Source organism: Mobula hypostoma, chromosome 23, assembly GCF_963921235.1.
Source record: "Mobula hypostoma chromosome 23, sMobHyp1.1, whole genome shotgun sequence".
Lineage (NCBI taxonomy): Eukaryota > Metazoa > Chordata > Chondrichthyes > Myliobatiformes > Myliobatidae > Mobula > Mobula hypostoma.
This window is the reverse complement of record NC_086119.1, coordinates 15202783-15227365: the sequence shown is the minus strand read 5'-3', so window position 1 is coordinate 15227365 and position 24583 is coordinate 15202783. Positions and strand designations below refer to the sequence as shown.

General features: G+C 43.6%; 1 protein-coding gene across 1 annotated transcript in view; it reads left to right on the top strand.

Annotated features, from left to right (window-relative positions):
- LOC134336800 (LHFPL tetraspan subfamily member 7 protein) overlaps positions 1 to 24583 on the top strand; it is a 364145-nt gene that overhangs the window by 203735 nt on the left and 135827 nt on the right. The window contains exon 2 of the mRNA XM_063031273.1: positions 9693 to 9831. Within this exon, the coding sequence (XP_062887343.1) occupies positions 9693 to 9831 (139 nt within the window). The remainder of the gene's footprint in view (positions 1 to 9692; positions 9832 to 24583) is intronic.

Here is a 24583-nt window from a genome sequence, read left to right as displayed (position 1 = left end):
ATGCTGCGACTCAGATAGACGTGCACAATGGTTGGGAGGGCTGGGTCCACTGCTTTTGTTGGATTTTCCATTCAAAAGCATCAGTGTTTCCATACTAGGCCATGATGCAGCCAGTCAATACACTCCTCACTACACATCTATAGAAGTTTTAAATGTTATGCCGAATCTCCGCAGACTCCTGAGGAAGTAGACGCACTGCTGTGCTTTCTTCACAATTGCACTTAGATTAGATTATGAGGACACGCAGTCCTCTTTTATTGTCATTTAGTAATGCATGCATTAAGAAATGATACAATGTTCCTCCAGAATGATATCACAGAAACACATGACAAACTAAGACTAAAAAAAAGTGACAAAAACCACATAATTATAACCATAGAAATCATAGAAATCATAGAAACTACAGCACAGAAACAGGCCTTTTGGCCCTTCTTGGCTGTGCTGAACCATTTTCTGCCTAGTCCCACTGACCTGCACACAGACCATATCCCTCCATACACCTCCCATCCATGTATCTGTCCAATTTATTCTTAAATGTTAAAAAAGAACCTGCATTTACCACCTCGTCTGGCAGCTCATTCCATACTCCCACCACTCTCTGTGTGAAGAAGCCCCCCCAATGTTCCCTTTAAACTTTTCCCCCCTCACCCTTAAACCATGTCCTCTGGTTTTTTTCTCCCCTTGCCTCAGTGGAAAAAGCCTGCTTGCATTCACTCTATCTATACCCATCATAATTTTATATACCTCTATCAAATCTCCCCTCATTCTTCTACGCTGCAGGGAATAAAGTCCTAACCTATTCAACCTTTCTCTGTAACTGAGTTTCTCAAGTCCCGGCAACATCCTTGTAAACCTTCTCTGCATTCTTTCAACCTTATTAATATCCTTCCTGTAATTTGGTGACCAAAACTGAACACAATACTCCAGATTCGGCCTCACCAATGCCTTATACAACCTCATCATAAGATTCCAGCTCTTATACTCAATACTTTGATTAATAAATGCCAATGTACCAAAAGCTCTCTTTACGACCCTATCTACTTGTGACGCCACTTTTAGGGAATTTTGTATCTGTATTCCCAGATCCCTCTGTTCTACTGCACTCCTCAGTGCCTTACCATTAACCCTGTATGTTCTACGTTGGTTTGTCCTTCCAACGTGCAATACCTCACACTTGTCTGCATTAAACTCCATCTGCCATTTTTCAACCCATTTTTCCAGCTGGTCCAAGTCCCTCTGCAGGCTCTGAAAACCTTCCTCACTGTCTACTACACCTCCAATCTTTGTATCATCAGCAAATTTGCTGATTCAATTTGCCACATTATCATCCAGATCATTGATATAGATGACAAATAACAATGGACCCAGCACTGATCCCTGTGGCACACCACTAGTCACAGGCCTCCACTCAGAGAAGCAATTCTCTACCACCACTCTCTGGCTTCTTCCATCGAGCCAATGTCTAATTCAATTTACCACCTCTCCATGTATACCTAGCAACTGAATTTTCCTAACTAACCTCCCATGCGGGACCTTGTCAAAGGCCTTACTGAAGTCCATGTAGACAATATCCACTGCCTTCCCTTCATCCACTTTCCCGGTAACCTCCTCGAAAAACTCCAATAGATTGGTCAAACATGACCTACCATGCACAAAGCCATGTTGACTCTCCCTAATAAGTCCCTGTCTATCCAAATGCTTGTAGATTCTGTCTCTTAGTACTCCCTCCAATAACCACCTACTACCCATGTTAAACTCACCAGCCTATAATATCCTGGATTACTTTTCGATCCTTTTTTAAACAACGGAACAACATGAGCCACTCTCCAATCCTCCGGCACCTCACCCATAGACAGCGACTTTTTAAATATTTCTGCCAGGTCCCCCGCAATTTCAACACTAGTCTCCTTCAAGGTCCGAGGGAACACTCTGTCAGGTCCCGGGGATTTATCCACTTTAATTTTCCTCAAGACAGCAAGCACCTCCTCCTTTTCAATCTGTACGGTTTCCATGATCTCACTGCTTGATTCCCTCAATTCCATAGACTTCATGCCAGTTTCCTTAGTAAGTACAGACGCAAAAAACCTATTTAAGATCTCCCCCGTTTCCTTTGGTTCCGCACATAGCTGACCACTCTGATCTTCAAGAGGACCAATTTTATCCCTTACAATCCTTTTGCTCTTAATATACCTGTAAAAGCTCTTTGGATTATCCTTCACTTTGACTGCCAAGGCAACCTCATGTCTTCTTTTAGCCCTCCTGATTACTTTCTTAAGTATTTTCTTGCACTTCTTATACTCCACAAGCACCTGATTTACTCCCTGTTTCCTATACATTTCATACAACTCCCTCTTCTTCTTTATCAGAGTTGCAATATCCCTTGAGAACCAAGGTTCCTTATTCCTATTCAATTTGCCTTTAATCCTGACAGGAACATACAAACTCTGCACTCTCAAAATTTCCTCTTTGAAGGCTTCCCACCTACCAATCACATCTTTGCCAGAGAACAACCTGTCCCAATCCACGCTTTTTAGATCCTTTCTCATTTCTTCAAATTTGGCCATCTTCCAGTTCAGAATGTCAATTCTAGGACCAGATCTATCCTTGTCCATGATCAAATTGAAACTAATGGTGTTATGATCACTGGAACCAAAGTGCTCCCCTACACAGACTTCCGTCACTTGTCCTAACTCGTTTCCTAACAGGAGATCCAATATTGCATCCCCTCTAGTTGGTCCCTCTATATATTGATTTAGAAAACTTTCCTGAACTTTATGTTTCCTGCAGTTGTCTGCTATCTCTCTGCAGATTTGCTCCTCCAATTCTCACTGTAACCGTAATTTAATAGAAGAACAGACCATGGGCACAGTAAAAAAAAGTCTCAAAGTCTCTCGAAAGTCCCATCATCTCACGCAGATGGTAGAAGGAAGAAAAACTCTCCCTGCCATGAACTTCCAGCGCCGCAAACTTGCCGATGCAGCACCCTGGAAGCACCCGACCACAGCCGACTCTTGAGTCCGTCCGAAAACTTCGAGCCTCCGACCAGCCCTCTGACACCGAGCGCCGAGCACCATCTCTGCTGAGCGCTTCAATCCTGGCCCCGGCAACAGGCAATAGGCAAAGCCGAGGATTTGGGGCCTTCCCCTCCGGAGATTCTGGATCGCGCAGTAGCAGCTGCAGCGAAGCAGGCATTTCAGAAGTTTCTCCAGATGTTCCTCCATGCTTCTCATGTCCGTCTCCATCAAATCAGGATTGTGCACGGTACCTACTTACAAAATACAATATCATTTCAGAGTGGCCGTGCGCGCTACATCACGCCGTCATCTTCTCCTCCCCTCCCCTTACATACTGGGTTCGTTCAGGACCGGTCCTCTGAAATAGTAACACCCAGGAGCTTAAAGTTGCTAACGCTTTCCACCTCTGATCCTCCGACGAGAACTAGCTCGCGGACCTCTCCCTTTCCTGAAGTCTATAATCAGTAAATTGCTGATGTCGTAGTGAAATTGAGCTGTAATATATATTTAAAAAATCATTGGATTTCGCTCTTGAGATGTCAGAATCAGGTTTATTCTCACTGACATACTGTAGGTTGTAAAATTTGTTCTGCAGCAGTGGTACAGTGCAGTACATAAAAATATTACTGTGAGTTACAATAAAAAAATCAATAACCAGTGCAAAAAGAAAGCAAGGTAATAAGGTATTGTTTATGGGTTTATGGACCATTCAGAAATCTGTTTGTGGAGGGGAAGGCGCTCAGGGTGCGTAACGTTTTGTAATATAAATGAGACCACTCTATCTGTGATAAATGCTGTAATATGAGACAGAGCCATGACAGAAAGGAGGAAACCTTTCAATTCAAAAAGGGATTGACTGTAATAGAAATAACAATGGACTTTAGCAGCAATCATTGGATTATAACGCAACTGAGGTTATTTTGCAGTCGGGCTCTAATATTCACTTGACTGAGTTGTAGTTGTGAGACGGAGGTATTTAAGGAGGCGACTTTGTGAAGCTCTCCCAGTCCGTTCCAACCTCCACGTGCAGCCTGCCCCACCAGGTTTATGAAGACCCAGCCTCCCCCCGGTAACTGGAAATACATCGCTGTTCATTCGTTGCCAATGTCCTGAAACACTGGAAGTCGCAAGGCAAGAGATCTGTGGGAGTGCCTTCACCACTTGGGCTGCAGCAACACCTTCCCACTGCAGTTAGGGATGGGCAATTAAGTACTGGCTTTGCCAGCAGTACCCACATCCCAACTCTCATTCAGAAGAGGTAGCTCTGATATTGGAAATTGCTACTGAAGGTCAAGCACGTCAACGATCAACTTCATTCACCATATATATTTACATGTGTTAGGAATTTGCTGTGGTGCGTTGGAGCGACATGTACCAAAAACAACAATACTCAACAATTATACGGAATAAAGAATTATATAAAAATAAAATAACAAGTATGGGATATGGAATAAAATGAGAATAAATGCAGGCATGTACAGTATTTGCAATATAGCCAGCATTACAAAAAGTGGTTCAAAGTATTTACAGCGACTGAAGTAATAGATAGAGTGGGGTGGCGGGGGCTGATTAGAATGGTTGATTAGATTAACTGCCTGGGGGAAGAAACTTTAAAAATGATGTTAAGCTTTAGTGCTTTAGTGCTTTAGTACTAAAGTAGTAGTAGTACTAGTACTACTACTTTAGTAGCTTTAATAGCCCTTTAGTGCTTTCCAGAAGCAAGCATTTGGAAAAGGTCTGAAGAAAATATGTAGTCTACTCATACTACATACAAGACATAATGGAGATTTCCTCGATCTGTGCCTGTTATCATCTTGTATACCTCTATCGTCACCTCTCATCCTCCTTCTTTCCAAAGAGAAAAGCCCTGGCTTGCTCCTTCTAAAGAATTTCTTATTGTCTATTTTATATATTCTTCACTACTTTGCTCTCATAATTTATTATCTGTCTTTATTACCATTATTCTCTTTCTTTCTTTTCTTTTTAAATCTTTTTATTAATTTTTCAAAATTATAAACTCAATAACAAAGTTGATACAAAGAGATTGGAAAAATGTTCATCAGCATATATAAAATGAATTTTAAGTAACATAGATATAAAAGACCTCCAAACTCATAATGAGATTAAACATTAAAAAAGAAATAAAAAGAAAAAAAAAACAAAAAAAACCCCAAAAGTAAAAGAGAAATAAAAAACAGGGCTAGACCAACAGCTTGTATCGGACACATTCAATAATGTCGTTAACTCCGCTCCTCTCATCATATAATTTAAGTTTAGAAAAAAGATTCGGAAAGGTCAGATTACATCATATGAAAATGTTGCATAAAAGGTTTCCAAGTTTCTTCAAATTTAACCGAAGGGTCAAAAATATCACTTCTAATTTTTTCTAAATTTAAACTTAATATGCTTTGAGAAAACCATTGGAATGTAGTTGGAGGATTAGTTTCCTTCCAGTTCAACAAAATAGATCTTCTCGCCATTAAAGTAACAAAAGCTATCATTCGACAGGCTGAAGAAGACAAAGATCTATGTTCTACCATTGGCAATCCAAAGATTGCCGTAATAGGATGGGGTTTTAAATCGAAGCATAGAACTGTTGAAATAATATCAAAAATGTCTTTCCAATATTTTTCCAAAAGAGGACAGGACCAAAACATATGAGTTAAAGAAGCCACTTCAGAGTGACATCTATCACAAGTAGGGTTTATATGGGAATAAAAACGAGCTAGTTTATCTTTGGACATATGAGCTCTGTGTATTACTTTAAATTGTATTAAAGTATGTTTAGCACATATAGAAGAAGTACTAACTAATTGAAAAATTTTATCCCATTTCTGTGTAGGTAGGGAAAGTTGAAGTTCCCTTTCCCATTCATTTTTATTACCATTATTCTCCCCCTTTGCTAGATTCTAAATCTATACCCGACATTACTCTCAGTTTTGTCCTTTGCTAGATTCTAAGTCTATCCCAGTCTTTGGTTCTTTAACTTCTGTCTCCCTGTTCAAAGTAAATTTATTATCAAAGTACATGTATGTCACCATATATAACCCTGAGATTCATTTTCTTGTGGGCATTCATAGTAAATCCAAGAATCAATGAGAGGCTACACCCAACAGGACAGAGAAACAATTAATGTGCAAAAAGACTGTGCAAATACAGAAAAAAGAAAATAATAAACAAATAGGCAATAAATATCAGGAACACGAGATGAAGAGTCATTGGAAATGAGTCCATAGGTTGTGGGAATAGTTCAGTGATGGGGCAAGTGGGATTATGCCTCTGGTTTAAGAGCCTGTTGGTTGAGGGGTAATAGCTGTTCCTGAACATGGTGGTGTGAGTCCTAAGGCTCCTGTACCTTCTTCCTGATGGCAGCAGCGAGAAGAGAACATGGTCGAGCTGGTGGGAGGGAACCAGAGGACCCAGCGAAAACCCACACAATCCATCCATCAGGACGTACCGACTCATTACAGATGGCGTTGGAATTGAACTTCAAACTCCGGAACTCCTGAGCTATAATAGTGCCATGTAACTGCTACGTAATCGTGGTGCCCAATCCAGTGGCAGCAACTCAATGCATAAAAGCATGCAAACATGGTCAAGAGGTTTAGGTATTGTTCAGAGCAGAATGGGTAAGATATGTGATCTAAGTGACTTTGACTGTGGAATGATTGTTGGTGCCAGACAGGGTGGTTTGAATATCTTAGAAACTCCTGATCGCCTGTGATTTTCATGTACAACAGTTTCTGTGGACTTCAGTTCAGAATGCTCTTTGTTTGTGTTTATTGTTTGTATGATTTGTTTTTTTCCTGCATATTGGGTGTTTGATGGTCTTTTTTTTAAATGGGGTCTTTTCGGTTTCTTTGTTCTGTGGCTGCCTGTTGAGAGATGAATCTTGAGTTTGTAATAAATGTACTTTGACCCTAGAGTTTACAGAGAATGTTACAAAAAACAAAAATCCAGTTAGCCGCAGTTCTGTAGGTCAAAACACCTTGTTAATGAGAGAGGTCAGAGGAGAATGGCCAGACTGGTTCAAGCTGACAGGAAGGTGACAGTCACTCAGATAACTATGCATTACATCAACGATGTGCAGACGAGCATTTGTAAACGCATAGCACATCGAACAGTGAAGTGAATGTCTACAGTAGCAAAAGACCATGAACATAAAACTCAGTGGCCACTTTATTAGGAATGGGAGGTACCTAATGAAAAGTCCACTGTGTGTATCTGTCCTGTGCACTATAGCCAATTCTTTCCTTATTTCTTCTTATCCTTCTAACCCATACATCTTTGGAATGTGGGAGGAAACTGGGGCACCAGGAGGAAACATCCATGTTCACGAAGAGAACGTACATGTGACTTTTAACCAATTTCCCCCAGGATCAATAAAGTATGACTATGACTATGACAATGACTCCTTACAGACAGTGGTGGGAATTGAACCCCTGTCACTGGCACTGTAAAGCGATTTGCTAACCGCTGTGCTACTGTGTTGCCCATATGTATATGTGCATGTATGTGTATCTGTCTGTGTATACGTGCGTGTATGTGCACACAACACTACTGCCACAACTGTCAAGACAGAGTGAAACTATGATCCATGCCAGTCCCTGTGTCGTGTGCCCAGTCCTTGCCTCCTGTGCCCAGGCCTTGCCTCCTGTGCCCAGTCCTTACCTCCTGTGCCCCGTCCCAGCCTACGGCGCCAACCTCTAATATGTATTTACTCCCTGACCCAATACAAAGCTGCCTATTTGTCTGTTTAACCACTTCTAATATTTCCAGATGTGAAAGAGACTGGTGACTGTTGGTAATTGTGCTCGTCTTGTAGGTTACTGGCCTAATCAGGAGAAATGGATGAGTGCTGAGTTCAAATCCCACCACTGCAGCTGGTTAATTAAATAAAACACATTCAGCTTATTAAGACAGACTGTTATTGATAAGCCACCTGGTTACTCGTGTTCCTGAGAGATGGAAATACGTCATCGTCATATAGTCTGGCCAAGAGGCAACTCCAGACCCACACTAGTGTAGTTGACTCTTCCTGCCCTTCAGAATGATCCAGAATGAGTCATAGATTACTACAGCACAGAAACAGGCCCTTCAGCCCATCTAGTATGTGCCAAACTCTTATTCTGACTTGTCCCACCTGGACTGGACCGTAGCTCTCCATGCCTCTCCCATCCAAATCCCTCTTAAATATTGAAATTGAACCCACATCTACCAATTCTGGCAACTTGTTCCACTCTTGCACCACCTTGTGATCCCCCTCAGGTTCCCTTTAAATATTTTACCTTTCATCCTTAATCTAGGACCTCTAGTTCTAGTCTCATCCAACCTCAGCGGAAAAAGACGGCTTGCTCTTGTCATAGTTGTGTATGCCTTTATCAAATCTCCCCTCATTCTCCTTTGTCCTGGGAAATAAAGTCTTAATCTGTTCAACCCCTCCTCAAGGCCCAGTGAGATCCTTGTCAATTTTCTCTCTACTCTTTCAATCTTATTGATATCACGAAGTTGGAAATGATTGATAAATTACTGACTTTACCTGTAACCCGGAATGAAAGAAAACAAAACTGTGAGGGCTGTCACGCCTGTGAGTTCCACTCTCCATCCTAGTTAACATTACTGGTGCAAAGAATGCAGAGGTAATGGATGTTCACGGGGACTTTGCCCAGTTATAATGGGACTATGACACCATCCATGGTTTACAGGTGAAATGTGTGGGTTAGGGGAGGTGCCAGGATCCATTGAATTTCTAGAAACAAGAGATTCTGCATGATTCTGGAAATCTTGAGCAACTCACACAAAATGCTGGAGGAACTCAGCAGGCCGGGCACTATCTGCGGAGGAGAATAAACTGCCGATATTTCAGGCCGAGACCCTTCATCAGGACTGGGAAGGAAGGGGGAAGAAGCCATTCCAAGTTCCTCCCTCCTCCCCTATCAGATTCCTTCTTCAGCCCTTTACCTCTTCCACTTATCACCTCCCACCTTCTTGCTTCATCCACCCTTCTCCCACCCACCGACCTTCCCCCTCACCTGGTCTCACCTAACACCTGCCAGCTTGTACACATCCCCCCATGCCAACTTCTTATTCTGGCTTCTGCCTTTCCAGTTCTGATGAACGATGTCAGCCCAAAACATCGACTGCTTATTCCTCTCTATAGCTGCTACCTGACTTTCTGAGTTCCCCCAGCACTTTGTGTATCTGTTGCACCATTGTAGTTTCTGACGAGAGTTTGCTAATTTTCATATCATTATTGTACAGTATGTGTTGACGCGTGGCCAAGTGGCTAAGGCGTCGGTCTAGTGATCTGAAGGTCGCTAGTTCGAGCCTCAGCTGAGGCAGTGTGTTGTGTCCTTGAGCAAGGCACTTAACCACACATTGCTCTGCGACGACACCGGTGTCAAGCTGTATCGACCCTAGTGCCCTTCCCTTGGACAACACCGGTGGGGTGGAGAGGGGAAACTTGCAGCATGGGCAACTGCTGGTCTTCCATACAACCTTGCCCAGGCCTGTGCCCTGGAAACCATGATCTCACGAGACTAACGGATGTCTATTACTGTACAATATACCTCATGTATGTAGGCAATAACAATAAACTTGAATTCAGCATATAGACTGGTCACAGGAGAATCGAAACAAGAAGTGTAACTGAAATCTTTGCTCCTCTCGATGTTTCAGACAAGTGCTGTGCTATGCTCTGGAGGCTGTGTTCTGCTGGCTACCAGCGCCCTGCTGGCGATCGTTACCATCTTCCTGCCGAGCGGTCAGTGTGAGAAGAGGATCTGCACACTAGCTGGTTACATGCAGACGACAGCGGGTGAGTGAATCTTCCAGAGTACCTCTCTTTGTGTCTCTTGGCCACCGCTCCGCCACAGTGGTATTTAAATCATGGAAGCTCCATGTGGGATTTAACAATCACTGTTCACACACAGTGGTTAATTAGATGGCTGATAATTAAATTTAAGGTTGTGTTTTCATGGCAACTTTTGCAGTAACTCATCAGCAGATAACATCAAATCTTCAAGCTAAGTCAAAGGAATATCAGCTGATACCTATCAAGGTTTGTAAAAACCATGAGACATGGGAGCAGAATTAGGCCCTTTGACCCGTCGAGCCTGATCCGCCATTTGATCATGACTGTTTTATTATCCCTCTCAATCCCATTCTCCTGCCTTTTCCCTGTTACCTTTGGCACCCTTAATAGGCAGGAACCTATCAACCTCGGCTTAATGATTTGACCTTCACATACGTCCCTAGTAATGAATACCATAGATTCACCACCCTCAATCTAAAGAAATTCCTCCTCACCTCTGTTCTAGAAGGATGTATTCTGAGAGTGTGCCCTCTAGTCCTAGACTCTCTCATTATTGGAAACATCCAATATAGAGGATATCAATACGATGTATAATATCTTACAGATGTTACATCCACAAATTCCCGAAGCGCACACCAAGCAGGAAAGAATCTTCAATAGTCAATAGTTGAGTTTATTGCCATTTATACAAGTCCGTGTGTGCAAAGGTGCAGTGAAAAACATACAGTATTGCAACAGTATCACGAGCACATGGCGTCATATAAACAGTATTCATAAGAAAAAACATAAATTATACCCAATGTTTACAAGAAAGATTATAAAATGTTTACACAAAAACACAAGGTTTATTTTTGTACAAAGTGACCAAAGTGATCATTGTGTTGCCGTACTGAAGCAATTATTGTGGTTATGCCGGATGGTTTGAGACCGAGTGGTTGAAGGGAAGTAGCTGATATTGAACTTGGTGGTGTGGAACTTCAGACTTTTATACCTCCTGCCCAAATGGTGGGATCTTTGATAATCGATGTTACCTTCATGAGAAGTGATGTGTTGTGATGTATTGGGCTGAGACAACTATCCTCTGCTTGTTAGATTTCAGTGCATTCAAATTGCTGTACCAGACCATGATACAACATCTCCAGTAAATGTGCTGAGTGTTATTGTACTCAAAGTTAATATTAATATTATCTCCATATCGAAAGCACAGATTCCTTGATGGAATACGTTTCCACAGGAGGTTCTTTACATGATTGTGTCTTCATGAAGGTTTGAGTGTAAATTCTATCAGAGCCATCCTAATCTATTCACCGTCCAATAGTTATGCAAGAATATGTCAGGGAGAGGAAATCTAGTCATAATCTACCTTCTCATCACAAAGCTACTGAGACCAACCATGGTTCACTTGTCTCATTGTTGGATTAGGGTGTGGAATTGTTTTTTTTTGTAGTTTAACTTTCCTATGCTTTTTTGTAGTGTTACTTAATGATCTAAATACATGTAATTGTTCAGTGAATTTTCCAGTGATTAAGTTGCAGTTGGCTTCTGAATTTTTCTTGAAGCCTCTTAGTTTCGAGTAGCAGATGTCATACCGCTTGAATAGCATTGTAAAGGTTTGGGTTGGCTCTGAAGGTTTTAGATGAAAATTACTCCATCTATCGAGTGAATGTGGGCAAAGATTAATGAGCTCCAAGCCTCTTGTGAGTGGTAAACTAGTTAGATGGTGACTGGAAAGGTTTTCTACTTTCAGGATTAATGTTTCCATCAATCAGAAGCCAATGGGCTGGGCAAAATTATGTAGTGTATTCACAGGCTCAGCTGCTGAGGGAGGTCCAGAAGTGTGCGCGAGAGAAGACAGCAAGCAGATTCACCACTTATTCTTGTGATCACTCAATACCTACGCCCAAATGCTGATGTATAATTAATGTGCTCCTCGGAATCTAAACTGGATACATCCCCAATCCAGCTGGGTCTTAGAGGGTCATAGAATCATAGAAAAGTACAGGCCCTTCGGCCCATCTAGTCTGTGCCAAACCATTTAAACTGCCTGCTCCCTTCGACCTGCACTGGGCCCATAGCTCTCCGTACCCCTACCATCCATGTACCTATCCAAACTTCTCTTAAACGTTGAAACTGAACTCGCATGCATCACTTGCACTGGCAGCTCATTCCACACTCCCATGACTCTCTGAGTGAAGAAGTTTCCCTTTATGTTCCCCTTAAACTTTTCATCTGTCGCCCAAAACCCATGGCTCTTTATAATTGCATCGATAGGCTGGGACCAAATTAGGTCCTCAGAGATCTTGACACCAGGAACTTGAAACTGCTCACTCTCTCCACTTCTGATCCCTCCATGAGGATTGGTGTGTGTTCCTTCGTCTTACTCTTCCTGAAATCCACTATCAGCTCGTTTGTCTTATTGACATTTATAGATTAGCTCAAAATTCTTGTTTCAATATATTTTAAATCTAGAAACTGAGATGGTAAAATGTGAAAATGCTGGGGGCTGAATGCTTTTTCAAGGCACTGTAATGAGGATACAAGAGTAAGGTGTATGCTGTTGCTACCTCAGGGAATGAGCTTGCGTCAAAAAGCAGGATGTGCTCTAACTAGGTCAGTATCAGTTTCTTCTTCTTCCAGCACCTAAAATGGAAGGAGAGCTAGCTGCCGGCATATAGGTGTATAAGGTGATGAGAGGCATTGATCGTGTGGATAATCAGAGGCTTTTTCCCAGGGCTGAAATGGCTAGCACAAGAGGGCACAGTTTTAAGGTGCTTGGAAGCAGTTACAGAGGAGATGTCAGGGGTGAGTTTTTTTACACAGAGAGTGGTGAGTGTGTGGAATGGGCTGCCAGTGACGGTGGTGGAGGCAGATACAATAGGTCTTTTAAGAGACTCCTGGATATGTACATGGAGCTTAGAAAAATAGAGGGCTATGGGTAACCCTAGGTAATTTCTAAAGTAAGGACATGTTCGGGACAGCATTGTGGGACGAAGAGCCTGTATTGTGCTGTAGTTTTTCTATGTTTCTCTGTTACTAGTTGTAGCCTGCCTCATCTCAGTGGAAAAAGTCTGCTTGCATTCAACCTTTCTATAACCCTCATAATTTTGTATACTTCTATCAAATCTCCCCTCAATCTTCTATGTTCCCAGAAATAAAATCCTAATCTATTCAATCTTTCCTTATAACTCTGGTCCTCCAGTTGCAACAAAATCCTTGTAAGTTTTATCTGTACTTTTTCAACCTCATTTACATCTTTCCTGTTAGGTGACCAAAACTGCACACAATACTCCAAATTAGGTCTCACCAACGTCTAATACAACTTCAACATAACATCCCATTTCCTGTACTCAGTGCATTGGTTTATGAAGGCCAATCTGCCAAAAGCTTTCTTTATGACTCTATCTACCTGTGACACCACTTTCAATGAATTATGGATCTACAATGGCACCTCCTTATTTTTTCTCCTTAACCAGGGTCTCATTATATCTTGAAAACGAACGCTCCCTAAACCTGGCTATCTTAACCTTTTATTCTGACAGGCACGTACAAGCAAGGTACTCTCAAAATTTCATTTTTGAAGGCCTTCCACTTACCAAGTACACCTTTAGCAGAAAACAACCTGTTCCTGACCACGCTTGCCAGATCCCAGATCCTCTCTGATATCATCAAAACTGGCCTTTCTCCAATTTAGAATCTCAACCCAGACTTATCTTTCCTCAGATGAATTCCTGTTGGCATTTTTCTAACCCAGCTAATGCATCTCTCTCCAGCAAGGCAAAGAAGGGACAGCCACAGAGTCATACAGAACAGAAGCAGGGCTGTCAGCCCATCACATCTATGCTGTCCATTTTGCCCATTCTCATCAATCCCACTTGTCATGCCTGAACATTGTGTTACGTTGGGTTCGGAATGAGGTGACTCTTGCAGGCTGCACCCGGCACATCCTTAAGTTATTCTGAAGAGACCTTACTTGTACTGAAAAGGTTACAAAGCACACAGACAATGGCAATTAGACAGTCTGGAGGTCGTTGGAATAGAAGAGGCCTGAGCTGGTGTTGGAGGTTGATCTGTGTGTAGGGGTAAGGGGATGGGGAAGGGTTTGATTCGCTGCTTTTGCTTGTTGTATGTTGGCTATGAGTTGTTCTGCTGGACATTGTGGGCGTGCTGTGTTGGTGCCAGAAATTATTTAGAGATTCAGCACGGAGTAGGCTTTTCTGGCCCTTCAAGCCACACCGATAGTAACGCCCGATTTAACCCTAGCCCCATCACGGGACAATTTACAATCAGCAATTATCTTACTAACTGGTACATCTCTGAACTGCAGGAGGAAACCCAAGGACCCAGAGAAAACCCACGTATTCCATGGGGAGGATGTGTAGGTTCCTCACCGATGATGTTGGAATTGAACTCCAAGTTCTGACACTCTGAGCTGTAATAGCGTTGCGCTACCTGCTACCCGTGAGCGGCCCCAGAACACCCTTGTGTGTGTTGGTCGTGAACACAAACGACACACTTCACTGTATGTTTCGGTGTGCGTATGTGAATCTGAATGCCTGTCTAAATGCCTCTTAAACATGGCAATTGTATCTGATTCCGGTGTCTCCTCGGGCACTGATTTCCAGATATCAACAGGTCTGTGTGCCAGCAAAGAAAAGATACCCCTCAAATTCCCATGCCGCGTCAGTCTCTGGTTCCCAGACAACTGGCTGCGGTGGTGGCTTCGGAGAGATTGTGAGCCACACTGGGTCCTCCTTTCACTTCATTCACAGCACATGAGTGTCTAAGGTCAAGGCAGGGTTTATGGTCAAGCCCTCATTGTGCCTTTGTAAACCACTGCAGTCTTCGTTCTGGAGGTACAGGCTGTTGTGGAGGAAGTTTCCATCCTGCAATGCTGAAGGAACAGCCAGTCAGGGTGGTGTGTGATTTAGAGCTGGTGGTGTTCCCCCACGACTCCTGTCCTTGCATTAAAGTCAAAATAGAGTTTATTGTCATATGCACAGGTGCAATGAAAAATTTACTTGCAGCACCACAGGCACGTTGCATCAGATTCATGACATACACAAGGAAATCATCAATTAAATATAACTTATATATGACATGAAAGAACATACATGCAGTGGCCACTTAATGTACATCTGCTCATAAATACAAATATCTAATCAGCCAATCATGTGGCAGCAACTCAATGCATAAAAACATGCAAATATGGTCAAGGGGTTCAGTTGTCATTCAGACCAAACATCGGAATGGGAGAGAGAGTTCACGGGACACTCAAAGCAGCTGTGCAGGTTGTCTGTGTAGTTCAGAAGGCATACGGTGTATTGGCCTTCGTTCAAGAGCTGAGAGATAATGTTACAGCTGTATAGGACCCTGGTCAGACGCCACTTGGAGTACTGTACTCAGCTCTGGTCACCTCACTACAGGAAGGATGTGGAAACTATAGAAATGGAGCAGAGGAGATTTACAAGGATATTGCCTGGATTGGAGAGCATGCCTTATGAGGATAGGTTGAGTGAACTTGGTCTTTTCTCCTTGGAGTGATGAAGGATGAGAGGTGACCTGATAGAGGTGTATAAGATGATGAGAGGCATTGATCGTGTGGATAGTCAGAGGCTTTTTCCCAGGGCTGAAATGGCTAACATGAGAGGGCATAGTTTTAAGGTGCTTGGAAGTAGGCACAGGGGAGATGTCAGGGGTAAGTTTTTCACACAGAGAGTGGTGAGTGCATGGAATGGATTGCCGGCGACTGTGGTGGAGGTGGGTACAATAGGGTATTTTAAGAGACTCCAGGATATGTACATGGAGCTTAGAAAACTAGAGGGCTATGGGCAACCCGAGGTAATTTCTAAAGCAAGTACATGTTCAGCACAGCATTGTGGGCCGAAGGGCCTGTATTGTGTTGTAGGTGTTCTATTTTCTATGTTTCTCTGTTTAAATGTGATCTAAGTGACTTTGACTGTGGAATGATTGTTGGTGCCAGATGAGGTGGTTTGAGTACCTCAGAAACTGCTGATCTCCTAGGGTTTCCACACACAACAGTCTCTAGAGTTTACAGAGAATGGTGTAAAAAACAAAAGAACATCCAGTGAGCGGCAGCTCTGTGGGAGAAAACACCTTGTTAATGGGAGAGGTCAGAGGAGAATGGCCAGACTGGTTCAAGCTGACAGGAAGGTGACAGTAACTCAAATAACCACACGTTACAACAGTGGTGTGCAGAAGAGCATCTCTGAATGCACATTAATGTCGAACTTTGGAGAGAATGGACTACAGCAGCAGAAGACCACGAACATACACTCAATGGCCACTTTATTAGGTACCCCCTGTGATTACTGAGTGTAACTAAAACAAAACACAATAAAGTCCATTGGAGTGCAAGGTGGCCAGAGTGTTGCTATACTGAGGTAGTGAATGTGGTTGTGCAGGTTGATTCAGGAACTAGTTGGTCAGAGGTCAGTAGCTGCCCATGAACCTGGTGGTGTGGGTCTTCAGGCTTCTGTACCCCTGCCTGGTGGTAGCTGCATGTCCCAGATGGTGGGGATCTTTGATCATGGGTATTTCCTACTTGAGTTCAAAGTAAGTATATGTTACATTTTTCTATCACAGATCTGAGATGGAAACTTTTAGATAGGCACATGGATGATAGAAAAATGGAGGGCTATGTAGAAGGGAAGGGTTAGAGGATCTTAGAATAGGTTAAAAGTTCAGCAGGGGCTTACTGTGTTGTAATGTTTTACTACCTTGAGATTCATTTTCTTGCAGGCATTAATGAGAAAATAAATTAGATTATGAGGACACGCAGTCCTCTTTTGTTGTCATTTAGTAAAGCATGCATTAAGAAATGATACAATGTTTTTCCAGAATGATATCACAGAAACACATGACAAACCAACTTAAAAACTGACAAAAACCACATAATTATAACATATAGTTACAACAGTGCAAAGCAATACCGTAATTTGATTAGAACAGACCATGGCATGGTAAAAGTCTCAAAGTTTCTCGAAAGTCCCATCATCTCACGCAGACGGTGAACCTCCAGCGCCGCAAACTTGCCAATGCAACACCCTGGAAGCACCTGACCACAGCCGATTTGAGTCCGTCCGAAAACTCCGAGCCTCCGACCAGCTCTCCGACACTGAGCACCGAGCACCATCTCTGCCGAGCACTTTGACCACGGCCCCGGCAACAGGCAATAGGCAAAACTGAGGATTTGGGGCCTTCCCCACTGGAGATTCTCCATTGCACAGTAGCAGCGATAGCGAAGCGGGCATTTCAGAAGTTTCTCCAGATGTTCCTCCGTGCTTCTTCACGCCTGTCTCCATCAAATCAGGATTGTGCACGGCATCCTACTTCACAGATACGATATCATTCGGAACGGCCGCACGCGCTACGTCACGCCGCCATCTTCTCCTCCCTCCTTGTAATACAGTCGAATTTATGAAAAAAACTATCCTTAAGCAAAATGTGACAAACAAAAGAAGACAAATGGTGCAAATTTTAAAAATTACTGAGAACATGAGTTGTAGAGTCCTTGAAAGTGAGCCTGTAGGTTGTGGAATCAGTTCAGCGTTGAGGTGAGTGAAGTTATCCGCGCTTGTTCGTGAGCCTGATATTTGAAGGGTTATAACTGTTTCTGGACCTGGTGGTGTGGGTCCTGAGGCTTCTGTACCTCCTGCCCGATGGTAGTGAGACGAGAGAGAGCATGGCCTGGATGATGGGGGTCCCTGATGATGGACGCTGCTTTCTTGTGACAGTGCTCCTCATTGTGTGGAGGGCTTCACCCGTGTTTGAGGTAGTGCTTATTGTAGACAGTACAGATGGTAGGGAGGGATGTTTCCATGATGTGTTAGGCTGAGCCCATTACTGTCTGCAGATTCCTACTCTGTATGAGAGGCAGTGGGGTTGGTTTCTATGCCCTTAACTGCAGGCATCAGATCAAATATACAAGTAAAGGTGATAAAATTAGGACTTTCAAAAAAAGAACTGGATCACCGCTGAGTGAACTTTTAAAATTTCAGGTGCACAGTTAGAGGATGCCCAAGTCCTGACCCAGGGTCGTTAGTTCAAACTCCACGTCTGTACCTGCAGAATTTAAACTGAAGTGGTTAAAAACAATAAATACATTCCTAAACAGCAGCCAGGAAGCTGCAGGATTTCATTAAGACGACGATTTGATTCGCTAACCACAATAACTAATCTGCTGAGGAACTCAGTGGGTCGAGCAGTGTCTGCGGTGACGGTGAGGAGGAATCGTTGACGCTTCAGGCCAAAACCCTGCGTCAGGACGAAAAGCGGAGAGGGGAGGTATAAAGTGGAGGAGGGTAGTGGTAAGATGAGGTCCTGAGTTCATCGGTGAACTGAGGAGGGGAGGAAGATGACAGGCAGGCTGTCTGTGGTTCAGGGAAATGCATCATCCTCCTGTCCTCTCCTCGTAACCCTTGACCTCCTTTTAACTAGTTAGCACAATTTCTTTTTCGACTCTTTTTGTTTATTTAGTGATACAATGCAGAGTAGCCTCAGTGCCCCAGCAAACCCTGACAAATCCTATTAACCCTAACCTAATCACGGGATAATTTACGACGATCAATTAACCCACCCGGTATGTCTTTGGACTATGGAAAGAAACCGAAGCATCTGGAGAAAATAGTCGGGAGAATGAGGAGATTATAGATCGTAGCTACAGGGAGGTAGTTACGCCAAAGGAGCAGAGGGCAGGAAATTGAGTCACTGTCAGGCGAGGGAAGAGGAAAGGGCAGGCAGAGCAGGGTTCCCCTGTGGCCATTCCCCTCAACAACAAGTATACCGCATTGGATACTGTTGGGGGGGATGACTTACCTGGGACTAGCTGCAGTAGCTGGATCTCTGGCACTGAGTCTGGCTCTGCAGTGCAGAAGGGAGGGGGGAAAAAGAGGAGGGCGGTAGTGATAGGGGACTCGATAGTTAGAGGTGCAGATAGAAGGTTCTGTGGTCGTGACAGAGAATCCAGGATGGTTTGTTGCCTCCCAGGTGCCAGGGTCAAGGATGTCTCTGATCAATTGCATGACATTCTGAAGTGGGAGGGTGACCAGCCAGATGTCGTGGTGCACATCGGTACCAATGACATAGCAAGGAAGAGTGAAGAGGTCCTGGACAGTGAGTATAGAGAGCTTGGTAGGAAGTTGAAAAGCAGGACCTCAAGGGTGGTAATCTCAGGATTGCTACCTGTGCTAGGTGCCAGTGAGGGTAGGAATAGGATGCTCTGGAGGAGGAACAAGTGGCTGAGGAACTGGTGTAGGGGGCAGGGTTTCAGATTTCAGGATCATTGGGACCTCTTCTGGGGCAGGTGGGACCTGTACAAGAGAGACGGGTTACACTTGAACCACAGGGGGACCAATATCCTTTCAGGGAGGTTTGTTAGTGCTGTTGGGGAGGCTTTAAACTAGATTTGCAGGGGGATGGAAACCAGAGTGCCAGAGCTGACAGTGTGGCTGGGGTGAAAATAAATGATGGAATGTTATGATGAGGTTGTATAAGGCATTGGTGAGGCTGAATCTGGAGTATTGTGTTCAGTTTTGGTCACCAAATTACAGGAAGGATATAAATAAGGTTGAAAGAGTGCAGAGAAGGTTTACAAGGATGTTGCCGGGACTTGAGAAACTCAGTTACAGAGAAAGGTTGAATAGGTTAGGACTTTATTCCCTGGAGCGTAGAAGAATGAGGGGAGATTTGATAGAGGTATATAAAATTATGATGGGTATAGATAGAGTGAATGCAAGCATTCCACTGAGGCAAGGGGAGAAAAAAACCAGAGGACATGGGTTAAGGGTGAGGGGGGAGAAGTTTAAAGGGAACATTAGGGGGGGCTTCTTCACACAGAGAGTGGTGGGAGTATGGAATGAGCTGCCAGACGAGGTGGTAAATGCGGGTTCTTTTTTAACATTTAAGAATAAATTGGACAGATACATGGATGGGAGGTGTATGGAGGGATATGGTCCGTGTGCAGGTCAGTGGGACTAGGCAGAAAATGGTTCGGCACAGCCAAGAAGGGCCAAAGGGCCTGTTTCTGTGCTGTAGTTTCTATGGTTCTAACTTCCCCTATACAGCTGTGTTTTCGCTCACCTCTCATAACTTCCCTGTAGTCATAGTCATACTTTATTGATCCCGAGGGAAACTGGGTTTCGTTACAGTTGCACCAACCAAGAATAGAGTATAGATATAGCAATATAAAACTATAAATAATTAAATTAAAATATGTAAATTATGCCAGGAAATAAGTCCAGGACCAGCCTATTGGCTCAGGGTGTCTGACCCTCCAAGGGAGGAGTTGTAAAGTTTGATGGCCACAGGCAGGAATGACTTCCTATGATGCTCTGTGCTGCATCTCGGTGGAATGAGTCTCTGGCTGAATGTACTCCTGTGCCCAACCAGTATATTATGTAGTGGATGGGAGACATTGTCTCCCCACGCCCTTCACGTACAGACTGCTTACGGACGGTGCTGGAATTGCACTCTGAACGACAGAACACCCTCACACTGTGCTGCCCGTTATGCTACAGCAGTGCTGCAGTCATTAAAAAATTAATTTTCCATTCTTGCATTCTGTGAAGTATCCTCTCTTAATAGCTTAAGTTAATTTTCCCCTTGGCTCACCCATAAAGTGTTTGCTTTCGAAGCTCTGTCCTGACTCCCATGATAATTGAACAAATCATGCTTACGAGGTGGCTCGGTTGTGTAGCAGTTAGCGGAATGCTTCCCAGTGATCAGTGATCAGGGTTCAATTCCCGTCGCAGCCTATAGGGAGTTTGTATGTGCTCGGGTTTCCTCCCATGTTCCAAAGCCCGGCTATAGGTTGACTGGGCGTTGTGAATTATCCCGTGATTAGGCTAGGAATAAACTGGGCGGTGCAGCTCGAAGGGCCAGAAGGGCCTAGTCTGCACGACAAATACATAAATAAACATACAGGTTCTGGTTAGTACGTTGTGGGCATGCCATGTTGGCGCTGGAAACTTGCTGATGCTTATGGCCTGCCCCCGGCACATGTTCAGCACAGACAGCAATCGGTGCATCACGTGCCGTCACATCGGTGCATGCTTTTCCTCCAGCTCATTATCATCAATAAAGTTTGATTTCTCACAGGGCATGAGTTGAGCCTGGGAACGCTGAACAACATCTGCCTGCCTGGTGAGATCTGTCTGAGTGAACCGTAACCGGGACTTGTGACGTGAACCAACTGCCCACACGACCATCCACCAGCTGCTCTCATGGCATCACGTGACCCTGATCGGGGTGGGTGGGGGACGGTGGCTGAGCAGTGGCCTAAGGTAAACTGCAGGATAGCAGGGGGAGGAAGTGCCTTATATCCTCTTTGGTAGAGACGTGTCTCCACCCCATCAGCCATACAGTATGTTTCAATCTATATGTCAAATAAAACTAACCTTTAATCTTTATATGATGGGCAGACACAAACCCAAGCAGACTTCATCCTCCCTGCTCATTATCTCTCCTGAAAATTCTACAGCTTGACGTTTGGATGAACGTCAAAATTATTAGGGAAAAGGACTTCATCGCCAAGCCAAGTGCAGGAATTGAGAGTCAAAAGAGTACCAGATATTGGAAATCTGAAGGGGAAAAAACAGAAGGCGATAGAAACGCTCAGCAGGTCAGGTAGCATCTGTGGACAGAAGGGCAGGGTTAATTGTGTGGACAAAGGCCCATCATCTGCATGAACCAATCCATCTGGCAGACAAGGCGAAAGGACCAGGCGCTGACGTGACCTGCTGTGTGTTTACAGCCTTTCTATTTTCATGTCAAATATAATCATGTAATATATATCTCTTGCATCCACACATGCCTCTGATCTATATAGATTTTGCGCCATTAGCAACTTCCATGTTAACATCAACAATAGGAACTGCCTTTGTAAGTGAGCTACACTGGATGTATTGAAATTCCAACAGATTTCACCACATACATCAGTGATAATAATTCATTAATTAATAATAACGTTAGTGATTCTGATTATTCTGCACCCATGATGGAGCTGTAATGTCCCTGAGTACCTCAGTTTCTGAAGATTCTTACGCTCTAAACTCTGTCCGATATGCTTACCCAAACTGTTGCTGTCAGACTACCAAATAATTCTGTGGAAGTATATCATGCAGAAACAGAGACAAATCTGTACGAGTTTATAAAAAGAGGGTAAAAGCACTCCTACTTGGCCCAGTGAAATTTTCTGTAACCTTTAACCCTCAGGGGTTAGAGGTTAGAGGTTGCATACCCAATCCATTTTCCCCATATCCAATTGCCATTAGATGAATTAGTTCTTCCAGATGTTTTATTTTACACTTTAATTCAAGCAATCAAATAGAAAGAATCCTTGCCAGTAAACTTACAATGCCGCTTAAATGAAATTATCGCTGCGCTTTCTGCGTGGGTCTGATTGGAGCTTGTGCCATGAGCCAGCTGGCTTATCCTTCACTGGGAAGATCTGCACAGCCCACACACAGCTCCTGAGCTGGGGAGAGTCTCTTGCTGACAGGCCGCGACCCACTGTGTCAGGGGAATCTACATGTCCTAATTGAAATGGATTTTTTAATATTTTATTTTAAAGAAAGCACTAGCTTTCCCGTATCTTTCTCGTCAGCAGTTATGACGGTCGCCGGAGATGGCTGTGTCCCAAGTTGTTCTTCTGAGCTCCCCTGATCACAGCTGCTGCCGTGAGTCGGATGGATGGTTGTAATCGGGAGGGGGTTGGCGTGATCTTTACTCTTCTACCGCAGGAGCAGCTGTGCCCTTGGCCTCCCTTTCTGAAGTTTCCATAAGGGACACACTTGGGGTGATGACCTCTGGCACCTTCGTCATCATCTGGCTTCAACTTCAACAGGGAGTGCCATCGGCAACTGACCCTGTGCCACGCCGTAGAAGAATCTTTGCAGCTTTGCTTTATTCCCTGCGACAGCGCAGAAGTGCAGTGCTGAAAGGTCAGAGTGAGATGTTTTTCATGGTAAGTGCAAGCACAATGCACTGAGAGAGATATTCTCTTAATGGTTCGATCCCCTTAACGGCCAATTGGAGCTTAACTTCATCACAGCCAGGCGTGGTTTGGCCAATGTGCTTTTTAATTTGGGCCCTGGCTAAGCATTGTTGGCATCAAGATAGATAGATATACTTTATTGATCCAGAGGGAAATTGGGTTTCGTTACAGCCACACCAACTAAGAATAGAGCGTAAATATAGCAATACAAAAAGTGTAGCAACAAAAAATACAAGATAAAGTTAGGTAAGTTATATCGACTTTAAATTAGAAGGCATTCTCCTAAAGCATAGCTCCTGGTTTGAGGAACGAGAATGCTGGCAGTGAGCAATTAGACAGTTGAGGTTGAGTCAACAATATCAACTCTTTATTCTTTCAAGAGAGGAATACAACAGAGTTGAATCATTTATCACAGGGACTGTCAGGACATTAAACAAGGTTCAAAGTAAATTTATTATCAAAGTATGTATATGTGACCATATACTACCCTGAGATTCATTTGCTTATGAGTACTCACAGTAGAACAAAGAAGTACAAGAGTCAATGAAAACTACTCACAAAGCCTGACTAGCAGCCAATGTGCAAAAAAAAGACAAATCGTGCAAGTGAAAAAGAAAATAAATAGAAAAATAATACTGAGAACATGAATTGTAGAGTCCTTGAAAGTAGCCCATAGGTTGCAGAATCATTCAGAGTTAAGGTGAGTGAAGTTACCCATGCTGGTTCAGCGGTCTGTTGGTTGAGGGGTCATGGCTGTTCTAGAACCTGGTGGTGTGGGACCTAAGGCTCCTGTACCTCCTGCCCAGTGGCAGTGTAATTTATGGGGCGTTCTGTAGGTAATGTAGTGATTTTAATTGTACAGGATAGGTAGATCTTGAGCTCATCGAGACTGAGACGAACCAATCAAATGTCTGCTTTTGCGGCAACACATGGACACTGGAGGAATTCAGGGGGTCTGGCAGTATCTATGGGGGGAAATAAACAGTCAATATATTGGGTTGATCCCTTCATCTGAGACCAAGCCCATTGAGATACAACACACAGAGAAATACAGAATACCATCATGTTGTTCCCGGTGAGGAAGGACATCATTATTGTTGTTTATTGATGTCACTACACACTTGTTAAGAAATCATTCTTTGCATGCTGATTGATTGGTTGTCCATTGTATCTTACGAAGAGAGATGAAACCTGTGTGGGAGAGTTTCGAAGTGGAAAAGCCATTGCACTGGCTCAATTCCACTCTCTCGGCCTCAGAGGTCTGGGTCTCGTGGTATGAGTAGTCATCACAACTGGGGTCTTCTCGGTTGTGGTGGATGGCGATGAGTTCTGTGGCTTGTCATGTCACCCGATCCGGGTATGGCCCAAGTGCGGAGCGAGAGACATTGAAGCGGGTCGATAGCTCACAAAACTTTAATGTGAACAGTGTTAAAGGGAAAATAGAACAATAAACGCTAGGCCAAACAGGGCCCTTAACTAAAACTCTCAAACGGGAAACGAAGCCTACACTGTGGCTGAAAAGAACATCTAATTATTAAATGAATATCACTAGTCTTCAGAGTCAGTTGACTCGATAGTCCAATTTCTCAGGCAAGGCCAATGCAAACAGGCAGCGAAGCGTTGCTGTGCTCTGTCCAAGTCTCGACAAGCACTACGATGACAAGTATGGAGTTAAATACTATCACGATTAGGTAATAATTAGCCGACATGTGCAAATTCATGAGCACAATTGCCGAATCCATA